Source organism: Rutilus rutilus (assembly GCF_951802725.1).
Source record: "Rutilus rutilus genome assembly, chromosome: 16".
In the NCBI taxonomy this organism is placed as follows: domain Eukaryota; kingdom Metazoa; phylum Chordata; class Actinopteri; order Cypriniformes; family Leuciscidae; genus Rutilus; species Rutilus rutilus.
Window position 1 is genome coordinate 25,951,690 of NC_140224.1, and position 12,855 is coordinate 25,964,544.

Consider the following 12,855-nt stretch of genomic DNA (forward strand, 5'->3'; position numbering starts at 1 on the left):
CCAACCTCGTAGCTCACAGTAGGTCTGTCTTTAAAGATTTGTAAGTTGTCATTAAAAATCACTTCCCAATTGAGAAAATTAATGTGATTTTTACTTCCAGAAGCTGACTGCTGCAATCAGACTCTATTAAATGGCGCTTTGGAATTCTTGACTCTGATTGGCCATTCAAATGTATGATAGACCGTTTTTTCCCGACTTCCTACATAGCTATACTGACATCATATTGTATGATATGGTGTCTATTTTTTCTCACATAAAAAAAAAAAAAAAAAAAATCTACAGAAATATTTAATGTCCACACCTGCCAACCTGCCAAATGCGGGTGGATTTCAGCAGTTGCATTCACTACTACACTCGTTTACACAAACTAATGTCAAAATGCCAGTCTTGGCGACTGTCGGTTATGTTTAAAGTGAACATAAACAGTTGAGAAAGAAAAAGCATGTGTAACAGTATAATGGATCCATGTGTTGGGTCTTAAAATGACAGGAGCCTAATATACCTGCTGTCAAATTATATATATATATATATATATATATATAGATATATATATATAGAGATATATATATATATATATATATATATATATATATATATATATATATATATATATATAGAGATATATAGAGATATATAGAGATATATAAAAGGAGAGAAAAAAAAGTTAAAGTCAAGCTATGCTTATTTGGTAAGATGTCGTGTAATAAGCAGGATAACATACATTAGTCATTATCGCAAAACAAATTCTTAAACCCATACATTTTGCGATAATGACTGTCTGACTTTACGTTATTACTTCTATATTGTATGCATTGATCTTGGTCTACACAAAAATGCTTCAAACACACTCACCTTGCTGGCCAGGTTCTCCACCAGAGAGATCATGGAGTTTTTGAAGAGTGTTGCAGCAGTCAGGGGTCGTTTGGTGACCTCTGTGATGCTCAGCTTGCCCTCTGGCCACATGGCCTTTAGCACAGGATTTGAGCTGTAAAACAGAAGGAGAAGGACAGATATAAGTCACAGATGTCCTGTGACATCTGGCAGGTATGTAAATAAGGGATGTACTTTATGGTAATACTGACCTGTTGTAAAGTAACCTCTTGAAGTCCTGAAACAAGGTGTCCTTGTTCTTGTCAATGAAGCCCACAACGGAGTAACTGAAACAAAACACACAACCAACTAAAATACACAAACATACAGTATACAAAGAGTTTGCACATAAGGTTTATGACCTATATCGTAGCCGGCCACCAATATTTTGGCTTCACTTTTCAGGACGTGTGGGGCACACTTGCAACTGACACAGGGAAAGCTCTAGCTCCTTAATTGAGAATATATATAATTTTAGATTTCATTCCCCTACCCGTTTCTCTCTTTTTCACACACACAAAGGAACCTGAGCATAAACAAGACGTTTCAACTTAGTGTTACATCACACTTACACCCACAGAATTTTAGCAAATAACTGACAGTCTGCAATCTGGCAAACCACTGAAGTGAGAACATGAAACTGCATTTACATTTGGAATAAACTTGTTTTTGCGACCGGTGTTTACATCATTCGGATTGACTAATAAGTTTGCAAAATGTTTATTTACCAAACCGAATTCATGCCCAAGGGAAGGATTAGATATCTTTACACTTAGTTAAGCCTTATGTGGGTAACTAACAGTGATTGTTAATTACAGCATTTAAAGGCTTATGGTCTCAAACAACAGAGAGTGCACTTACGCCTCCTCTAAATGTACTTACGCCACATCTCCAGCATAATGGCGAATGCGGAAGTCTCGGTCAAACTCCAGGTTTTTGTCTGTGGGGGAAAGCTGTGGAGAAAAGAGATGGGAAATTAGGGTCTTTTTTAAACAGAAAGTAGACTCGCAAAACTTGGCAAGCAACTTAAACAAGCCTGCACAAAGTGCAGCAGTGTCAGAGAAAGAGCTAGGCAACTCAAATGCTGGGAGGGGGAATCTAACAAACTCTGCACATATGAAAGATAGATGAGATGCGCTCTTCTATCCAGCATAAAACAGCGGAGCTGAAAATAGTTCAGTGAACAACTGTGAAAGAGATGGTGCCCTTTTAACTACACAATTTAGTAATGAATGGCAAGTGTGCCTGCTTAAATTACAGTTATAAAAATTATAGTTCTGACTCTAAATTCTGATTTCATGAGCTGCATTCAAAACTGTAAAATACTAACCTGTGTCACTGTCAACGTGCTATAATCAGCCTAGGGTTATTTTTATTTCTATTTTACCTGCAAGGAGAATTGGTAATTCCGAATATTTTTTGATGATCATTATTGTCTTTTGTCTTATTACTGATGCCTGTCCCGTTACTTTTTACTAATTTGAGAAATGAGAAATGTCCAATTTTACAGACATATTTGTTTTATATCCAAACCTTTTAAATTCTCCTGTATGATACATTTAAGTAAAAAAAAAAGATTAATACTAAAATAATTTGGCATTTACGTGCACAATCTTTTATAACGAAGAATAAATGTCCCGTGCAATACCAAGCATGTGTTTTTCACAAAAAAAAAATGCAGCAATGATGCTTGCATGTAAATATACAAGTATATACACACATAAGTGTGTTACATGTTTTCCATTTTGCACGACGACAACAACTGTGCATACACTCCAAGTTCCAAGACCCTGTTATCACTGCCAGATCACTGTCTTCCTTGAGGAGCCTCTGCATGCTGGATGAGGGCAGCTAGTGCAGTTATATAAGACTCAAGTGTCATTCATAAAATACAGCAGTGACATCAAAGGCAAGCAGCCTCAGCTCTCATTAAGATACAGAATGCTGCTGATCCACTGTGTGAACAGAAACGCCCATTTCTGCAGATTAAAGCAGAACGGAACAATTACACTCAGTATCCCTCTAGCCACAATCCGTCACATGCCCACATGCTGGATTAATTAAAGGATTGACTATCAGTAAGTTTTAGTGAGCTTTTGTGTCACTGTCCCCATTGTAGTAGATGCCAGCATTTCTATTCTGTGCCGCGTGCCACTTTATGGGTCTCTGTTTGGTTTGTTTGTGGTGACTCACTCACTCAGCTTATTTCAAATGCAATACAGATAAAATGGCCCTCTAAGGGAAAGGATGAGAAGCCACTATCTCTACCAGAAAGGACAAAACTGAATACTTCAGCCAAAGTGGAAGAGCAATCAGAATCAATTTGAATGGATGGCTGGAACTGTGTAAAAAAAAAAAGAAAAAAAAACTCATTTACCCGTTTGAAATTGCAATAGAGATTTATATTTGATGTGGGATATCTGAAGACTGCATTTCGGAAGAGTTTAAAGACTTTATGGGTAGTACCCAGACCCAGGCTCCAAACACACTCAACTGGGTCTCTTAAAAACATGAAGCTGAATAATATGAATTAACTAAATGCACTTATTATAGGGTTAGGATTATGTTTGGCTTAGGGTTAGTTATGCGTAATTTATAGTTATTGCTTGCTATAGTAACTGTAACCTGCAACAAGGACTCGCAAGACGACGCAAGAAAACAGTTGGATAATCAGTTGAGGATGTAACTGTACTTAATCACTTTGCCAGCAAAAAGATTTGCTAAATATAAAAGAAAAAGATGTTTGTAATTTTAAACATTACGTTTCATTATTGCAAATGTGTGTTCGCATTTCCTATTTATCAAAATATTCTATGTTTGTATAATGGCAGGATAACATGATGTAAAAAAAATGCTGTAATTTTAAACTTTTTATATAACAAACAATTCTGAAAGAAAAATGTATAACGTATAAAAAAAAAAATAATAATATTAAGCAGCACAAAATCAGCATATTATAATGATATCTGAAGGAGTGTGACACTGAAAATTGGAGTAAAGATGCTGAAAATTCAGCTTTGTCATTAGAGGAATAAAAAACAATCATTTTTATTGTATTTTTGAGCATATAAATACAGCCTTGGTGAGCATAAGACACTATTTTCTTACTGGCTCCAAACATTTTAACAGTGGTGTGTGTATACTGTATACTGAACTGACAAGAAAAACATATTTTGAATACAATGCATTATTTTATTCTACTGACTGCACTAATATATTTAAGTTGCAATTTGTTTTTTATAAGGGTTAACAAAGCAAAATCCAAATCTTCCCCAATACATCCTGGAACTTGCTTAATTAGGACTTAGGTGCCTCGTTCAAGGGTGATAGCTCATGAATCCTTAGGGATTGACTCAAACTCACATCATCAACATAAGAACCACAGTTTGGGTCCACCTGCACTAACCTCTCTAGTTAACATCTTTAAACTACATGCACTCAAATTCTACCCAGTCCAAATTTACAGTGTTTTTTTGTTTTTTTAAGTGTTTGATTGTACAGACACATTTAATCCTGGATCCTGCTGATCGCACAGATGCCTCCCGCCCTCCTACCCAAAAGCTCTATTCTCACCCCCCAGGACCACACCATCCTGTCTAACACCTGTGCTTCTCAACACAGAGTGCTGGTTAAGCCAACCATATGGACAGCAATGGCAATGGCACCTGCCAATAAAGCCCAAAATCTGCCATTCACACACAAAGCAACAGCACCAACAGCAGCCAGGTATCCAAATCACAGTGGACTCTAGACGTGTAGATCAAACATATATAATATAACAGTAAACCGTAAAAACTCATTTGTATTCAAAATTGATTTTAACTAACAATAAGAAATACATTTGTTACTGCATTTATTAATCTTTGTTAACGTTAGTTAATACAAATATAACCATATATATTACCATAAATATTTCCATGCCAGCTCCATTAAATAATTTTAACAGATACAACTTTAATTTTAATAATGTATTAAATTAACATGAATTAAGACTAATAAATGCTTTACAAGAATTTGTCACTGTTAATTCATGCTTACTAATGTAGTTAACTAAATGTTAACAAATAGAATACCAAGATCTATTCATAAAGTTTGAATGTTTTTAAACTTTTCTTGTTGCTTTATACTCCAAAATACACAAGGCATAAATCATGGACTTGTGTTTGGAAAGATAGATGTCATGCAAATTGCCTGTACTTTTGAAAGGTCAGCAGCAAGCAGCAAGCAAGGTCAAAGTTGAAATCACTTGAACTCTGAGTTGTGCTTGACCAGCACTGCAGGGTAAAGATGAAGCAGAGTTCAATGCACTGGGCAACACTAATGTGAATCATGTGAAAAGAACTTGGAAAAACAACCAAGCTAACGCTAAACCTGCAAAGCTGTGCCCAAAAACCAGGTAAAATGACATGTCAACTCAAGTCGCACTGGGATTTCATATATCAATTACCCAGTAACTTACGTACGTGCTAAACGTGTGTCGGTGCTTGACAAGTCACCACGAAAACAATGCAATTACTTCCACTGTGATGGAAACAAGTCATGATCTCTTCCTAATGAACAGTTCTGCAAAAGAGCAGGCCACAGAGGCCAGAGGAGCTCTTCTCCAGAAACAGAAACCGACGGCTAATTGACTGGTTGCTCCGGCCTACACAAGCCTGATCGGATAATGAGCCTGGCCTTGCCTTCACACAACCAGGCATCTATGTGCTCCCATAGCAGCATCCGCTCACACAGCCACACCTGCAATCAGCACGTGATGAAGAGAGGGAAAACAAGGGGGGAGGGGAGGGGGAAACTGGGATCAAAGAAAAGAACAGGAGAGAGGAAAGAAGCCCCCGACGCATACCGCCAGACAGCCGATGTGTCAGCAAATAACAGTAATTAAAAGCTGATGGGAAAAGAGGCATTTTTATAACACACACCTGGAAGGATCAAAGCTGTTTTAAAGGTGCAATGAGAATGAGAGAAGCACAGTGAACATCAAGAGACTGTGAGGAAGACATAAGCAAGCTGATAAAGCACGGTGAGAAGGTGAAAGTGGTGGTAAATGAAGCACCTTATTAAGAAGATATGGCAGCTCAAAGATAGATCTGCCATTATATCTGATGTTTTCATCTTAGGGTAAAACATACACAGACTGAGGCAAACTCTTTATTCAAGCAATTAGATATAAAAGTGGGGCTTCTGCAGTCAAAACACTTTTACAACTAAAGTTTTTGTCATTTGACATTTAAAGAGGGCAAATTATAGGGTAACTGAAACCATCTCCCGTATACTAGACCACAACTCCAGCAATATTTGGTTTTTAAATGGTATACATAGGGCAGGGATATTTGGAATGCTCAATAAGTACGATAATGAATTTATTTTAATGCGCAATGCACTCATATTGTAGCCTCAGACAGTTATCAGTAATGATTAAACCAGATTTTTTAAAGACTTGATAGAGTTCTCTCTCCTTCATGTGAATTCTTTTTTTTGGGGGGGCTTATTTAATAGAAAATCTGCATTGTTCCTATCTGCATGAATATAACGGCTCTAGGCCAGTGGAAATGGGACTAACACATGCAGAATACAGAAGGACACCCAGCATCCATTTGCAACAACTATTAATATTAAATGTGGACAAGTTACTGCAATAAGTTACTGTCCACAACTGCAATAAACTAAAAATATTTTAGTTTAGTTTAGTGTGTATTTTGAGTGTTCTCCCCCACTCAAAAATCTATGCCAAAGATAATATGATGTTGCTAGAAATTTGCCAGGTCTGACTTAAATGACTATGACAGGCATAGCCATCCACAAATCATAAATTTAAAAGTCCAAAAATAGCGACTTTATGTAATAATGAACCATTTATCTCATCCTCACTGCTGTAATCTGCTATGCTGTACGGCCTGTGTAGCTTATGGCAGAGCAAGTTCCATGTGTCAGGACCAAGTTAAGAGAAAGAACTACAGAGAAAGAACTCCGATCCACGGAGCATACTTTTCATACTTGAAATCAACCAAGGGTGAAGCTTTCCCTCTTAAACAGAGACTGCAGAGGAAATCGCGAGAGACTCGGCCACACATTTTTAACAAGCGGCAACCATTACTTATGCTGTTAAAGCGGCCTGCACATTTCAAGTTTCAGAGGTGGCAAGGAAAGACAAAAATGTCCCATTCTGTATTTAATTTGTATTTAGACACACAGCTGAACATATTAGAGAGCTTTCTTTTTCTTTTTGACCCATCCGTTTCTCTTTCATATGCTCATATTGCATGTCGAATTTAGTGAAAGTGGTGTTTACATAAACTGACTAGTTTACTATGAAATGGGTACAGATGCAGATGTTTGTGTTCACACACACGCAGCAGGAGAAAGACACATCATCTATCTAGCTAACAGGCCTGAGATTCCTTCACAGTGAGGAGTAACCCTCTGCATTACAAATGAGCTCTGAAGGACACTTATTATTCCTGCAACCAGGGAGACTTCTGATTATTCACATAGCCTGACACCGGGGCAGACGATGCCTGCTAGCTTTTGCTTCCTCCCTTCGGTGTGAATGCAGCTAAGCTGAGGGCAGATTCTGAGCACAGTTTGATAAAGTAGTACCTGAACTGACCCTCAGCTGGGTCTGTGCCCACTGGAATGCACGATCAACCCATCAGTGTACAGAAATCACGTCTAGAGCTCTGCAAGGTGGGTTATGTTTACATTTGGTTATGTTTACTGCATTTTTCTATCTTTATCTCAGTGCGTCTCTATCCATAACTCTCCTACTCCCTCTCGCATTCTGACACTTTGCCAAGGCTGTGAGACATCAGTCTCACTAGCTTCCATTGGTTGCCAGTGACATCACCGAAGGCTCAGTAGTGAGAAATACTGGAGGACATTTTTTCACTGACCATTATTGCCTCCTTGTGTTGATTCAGGGTAATGCGTAAAATTCAATTAACATTTCTGTAATACCTAGATGATGAAATGTGCATCACTGCACTGGGTACTGTAAACTACTGTTCAAAAAGTTTGGGGTCAGTAAGATTTTTTTTTTTAAAGAAATAATTATTTTTAATTTATATAGCAAGTATGCATTAAAGTGATCAAAAATGACAGCAAATACATTGATAATGTTACAACAGATTTCTATTTAAATTAAATACTGTAGTTTAAATTCATAAAGAATCCTGATTCTTGAAGATTTACACAAAAGTATTAAACTGCACAACTGACTTAAAAATAGATATAATAATTAGTAATGTTTTTAAAGCACCGAATCAGCATATTAGAATGAATTCTGAAGGATCATGTGACACTGAAGACTGGAGTAATGATGCTGAAAATTCAGCTTTCCCATCACTTATATAAATTACATTTTAAAACATATTAAAATCCAAAGCAGTTCATTTGAATTGTAATTATATTTTACAATATTTCTGTTTTTACTTTTTGATCAAATAAACGCATCCTTGGCGAGAATAAGAGACTTCTTTCAAAAACATAAAAAAAAAAATATCTTACTGTCAGGATAAATAGCTTTTATCCAGTTATTGTTATTTTCAATACCTTGCGGCTGGTGTAGTGGGCATGTTTCGCCAGTTTCCCATTGAGAGCCTGCAGGAACATCTCATCCGTCACCTTCCCCACATTCATGCACGCCTCATCCAGGACAGCAAAAATGCCCTTGTGCTGCTGTTCCACCAGATCCACGATGATCTGATTGTTAAAGTAGTCAATCTGTTTCCATGAACACACAAATCACGACAAAGTTTATTTAGTTGCAGTAATGCTAGATCACTACAAAATGAGTTTCTTTTAGTATAATATAAATAGAGAAGATGTGGAGAAAGTTTGTGGAGAAACCCACATGCTTCCAGGGGATGCCCTCTCGCTGATACTCTTCCTGTTCTTGCTTCAACACCAGTTGAATGAAGAGCTGCTGTAGTTTTTCATTACAGTAGTTTATACAGAACTGCTCAAAGCTGGACAAAACAAGGAAGATATTCAGGAGAGACACACTTAAGAGCCAATAAAAATCCTCATACCTGTGTGGAACAGCATATTCTCTCACCTGTTATTCTGAAAGATCTCAAAGCCATAGATGTCCAGGACTCCAATGACTGTGTTCTTCCCATGAACCCTGGCGTCATAGTTTTTCACCTCAATGACGTCATTGATTCTTCCCACAATCCAACAGAAAAGCCGCTCATAAATGGCCTGCGAGTAGGAAATAATGAGTGAAAGTGAACTGGTGGAAGAAGAAACGTAGATGCGAATAGTTTCAGTCAACCAAGTTTATCTGTATTGGTAAAGTATTTTATTGAAATTTGGATGGCTACGACAAGATTTTTTTTCTCTATAGCTATATGGTGTAAACCATGATACTTTTTTAAAGGATTCTTTGATGGATAGAAAGTTTAAAAGAGTATTTGAAATAGAACTTTTGGGGGGTTTTCGAGAAAAAATAAATCTTACTGATCCCAAACTTTTGGTAGTGTGTATGTATATATGATAATACGCATTTATGCTATTTTATCACACTATATAAATAGTATAATATACAAGAGTACAACAAATAATCAGATATACTGTGCGGAAGTATCCACTGTATCATTACAGAGCATCAAAACAATCATCTGGAGAAGTAGAATTTAGACACTGGCATGAAATTCATATGCAACATTTTGGTCCAGGTGTTTTATTTACAGCTGGGTTACCACAATTTTGTCTGTCTCCTAAAGAAAGTCTCCCAGAGTCCCAATTCATACCTTGGCCAAGGCATCACGACCATAACTGGCCTCTTGATGAGTATGCTGCTTGTCAATGATATCACGACCGGTGGCCACAGTGCGATAGAGCATGGCCTTCTCTACATTCTCCTCTTTGGTAGACAGCAAATCCCCCAGCACTGACACCAGCTTAGAGTTCTCAATGAGAGTCACATCTCCATCACTTCCAAACTTCAGATTTCCCTGGAAAGATTAAATAATTCATCAATCAGTTAGTTTGGGCTATACTAGCTGCAGTTGGTAATAATTTTTGAACAAGCTTAGGAAATACTAAACCAGATGCAAGATGGTAGCCAGGATCTTGTAGACTGTCTGAATCTCCTCAACAGTGAAGCCAATGACTTTCATGGCATCAGCGACAGCTTTAAAATCAGCACTGTCATTTATAGACGACTGCAAGATTGGAAAGAGAATCTGGGTGAGTTACGGTCACAAACAAAATCACATCCTGATAGATTAAATAAAGTGTAGTTAAAACATCCTCTTCCTGATCTTACTTTTAACAGTATATGCTATTAATTCAGCTTTAGGGATAACAGAATGGTTGGATGTAGATTGGCTAAAAGCCTTTCATTTAGTGAAGGTAAATCAATGATATCGAAATGGGAGGTCATTAAACCGATTACTTTCACATTAAATTTACAGCAGAGCAATTAAAAGCTGAAAATTGCTGACACAGAAACTAGATCCCCAGACTTCCTAAAACAAAAGCACAACACTTGAATCACTAATTATTCTGGCATGCTCATGGCTAACAGCTCCTGCAGAGTAAAGATGATTTCATTCAGCAGGAACCTTTTACAGCCACAGTTGTGCTGGACAGAGTGTGAAGTTTAGCCAGCATGTGCACCTACAAAAGACTTGGGAACTGGCATGAAATGTTCAAAGCACTTCAGGCTGTTTGTTTCAGACCTCTGTGAGCTCAACAATCCAGCTTGTTCCATGACAACACCTTGTTTGTTGCTATAAATTTGTTTTCGTGCCCGCTCATTAAACTCCCTTGCAGAAGCAATGGAACAGCGCTGGGTGATCTCACCTCCTGAGTCCTGACTCAACAGGCTATTACATATGAGGCAATTACAAATAGGTTTTAATATGCACCAATGGCTACTGTATCCCAGAACAACAATAATCAAATTCCCTGTACAATTATTTGTGATTGCCCCTGCAAAGATTTCATTTTCCAGAGATCCCAAAGGTCTTGAGACTCTTTATGATATCTATAAAAAACCCAAAACATGTATAATATTACACACACATTACCACCCATAATAGTCTCTTTTAATCTGTACACGGTGCAATACCTTTATCTGGCCTCCAACTTTAATGTAGGTATATGCAGTGGGATCTTTCTGAATGTGCAGTGACCGCAGCTGAGCATCTGAAGCTCCTTTCACCAGCTGAAAAACACATTTAAAAGCACTTTTAACTTTCCCCACAGGATCATTTCTCTTGCGTTGATATGGAGGAGCATGTAAATTATAGTCTTGATAATAATGGTTTGTAGAGCACTAACAGACAGATGGAATTTTGTCTGATGTTTTGAGCATGTTTCGAAGCAATAGGACATTATTTTTGTAGGGGCAATAAAAGTGAGAAATGATTGGCCTTTGAAGGCTCTGACAGTGGAGTCAGACAGGTTTGGTAGGATTTGTCTGGTGTCTGGCAAAATAAAAATAGCATATCAACTTCTGCGACGAGTTCTTCACTCACCTGGTAGAAAGAGTGGAAACTCCTCTCTCCTTCCTGCTGAAAGATGACTCGGGACTATGCAAGAAAAAAAAGAAAAAAATGTTCAGGATAAAAATCATATGCATTTATAATAAACGTAAAAATGTCACAGTTTCTCCAGCACACATATCATGATCAAGCAAGACAAAACTGAGTGGTCTGTGCCTGAGCAAAACAGTCTGCAATAATGCCAGGGTGTTGTAGGTGGTTGCCATGGTGTTGCTATGCAGTGGCTAAAGTTTTGAGTGTTTTTAACATTAAATGAATGTTTTTTGGCTTCTGTTTTGAAAGAATTATATATATATATATATATACATAAAAAGTGCTCTTTAGCACCCCTACCTTCTCAAGCAGGTAGTTGTTGATATGGCCGCCAATGGGGTCTCCCTTAAAATCAAAGTTGATATCCATGTACTTGCCGAAACGGCTGGAGTTATCATTGCGGTTGGTCTTGGCATTCCCAAAAGCCTCCAGGACACAGTTGGACTTCAGCAGCATGTTTTTCACCCTGCATAAACACACACACTGTTAATTTCTACATTTACAAGCCACTTGTGCATCAGTTCACCACTACAGCAAAACGAGCATCAGTTTCAGTATGAGGCTGATGGATCTGATTGCTCCTGACATTTGGTATTAGAGTAAATACACTAATCTGTCTGTATGAAGCCTTTACGAGCCAGTTTTCATGGCTATATCTGGCTATGTTAGCGTATATAGTATCACCATGTGGTATCCCAGCATGGTGGTTAAGAGCGTTTCAGTGGATGATTTATGGGGCCTGCTGCATGGGTCAGACCACAGAATGCTCAGCATTGGTTCTCCTGCCGTACAGACATGCATGACCTACACACTGCACATTAGAGGAAGGTGCCCTGCTTAGTGCCTAGTGAAGAGGTCCTAACCCAACTGTTACAAGTCTGTCAGTCATTAAGCGGGACACTTTCATCCATGTTGTGACCAGAATAGCTACAACATCCTGTAAAATTCCACTTTGCTTTTGCATTGGGCCTATAGTAGTGTCGCCCAGCTTCTTTCGCTTTAGGTATCCCAAAAACCCCATTAAAAGTTAATTATTTTTAATTAACTTGTTTTAACTGCCCTAATAATTTATTTATTTTAAAGTCATAATTTCTGTTTCATAGGTTTAGTAAAGCAAAATCTATTTTAGCAAAGCAAAATCTTATTACCCTCTAAAATCTGCTAAGTACCCTCTCAAGCATACAGTATGTTAACCTGGTTGGAAATTACTATAGAATACAAAAACCCCTGTTTTGGCATAGCTTTAGATGTACTTCCTGGAAAATATGTCACACTGATGAACGCCCAGTTTGGAATGAGCTTTAACCTTTAGCAAGCAGAGAAAATAAACCATATCTACAGGGTGCAATAACAGTGATATGAAATGTAGCACAAAGCACTATACATCTAAAAGTGGATAACAGCTGCAAAGCCTGATTTTATTGTTATTACTATTACT

At 37.7% G+C, this 12,855-nt stretch overlaps 1 protein-coding gene across 1 annotated transcript in view; it reads right to left on the reverse strand.

The window, feature by feature from the left end:
* myo1d (myosin 1D) overlaps positions 1-12,855 on the reverse strand; it is a 61,974-nt gene that overhangs the window by 32,923 nt on the left and 16,196 nt on the right. The window contains exons 4-14 of the mRNA XM_084433608.1: positions 11,718-11,883; positions 11,358-11,411; positions 10,949-11,044; positions 9,921-10,037; positions 9,624-9,827; positions 8,927-9,072; positions 8,723-8,837; positions 8,422-8,592; positions 1,753-1,823; positions 1,083-1,157; positions 853-985 (exon numbers count right to left, since the gene is read on the reverse strand). Of these exons, the coding sequence (XP_084289734.1) occupies positions 853-985; positions 1,083-1,157; positions 1,753-1,823; positions 8,422-8,592; positions 8,723-8,837; positions 8,927-9,072; positions 9,624-9,827; positions 9,921-10,037; positions 10,949-11,044; positions 11,358-11,411; positions 11,718-11,883 (1,348 nt within the window). The remainder of the gene's footprint in view (positions 1-852; positions 986-1,082; positions 1,158-1,752; positions 1,824-8,421; positions 8,593-8,722; positions 8,838-8,926; positions 9,073-9,623; positions 9,828-9,920; positions 10,038-10,948; positions 11,045-11,357; positions 11,412-11,717; positions 11,884-12,855) is intronic.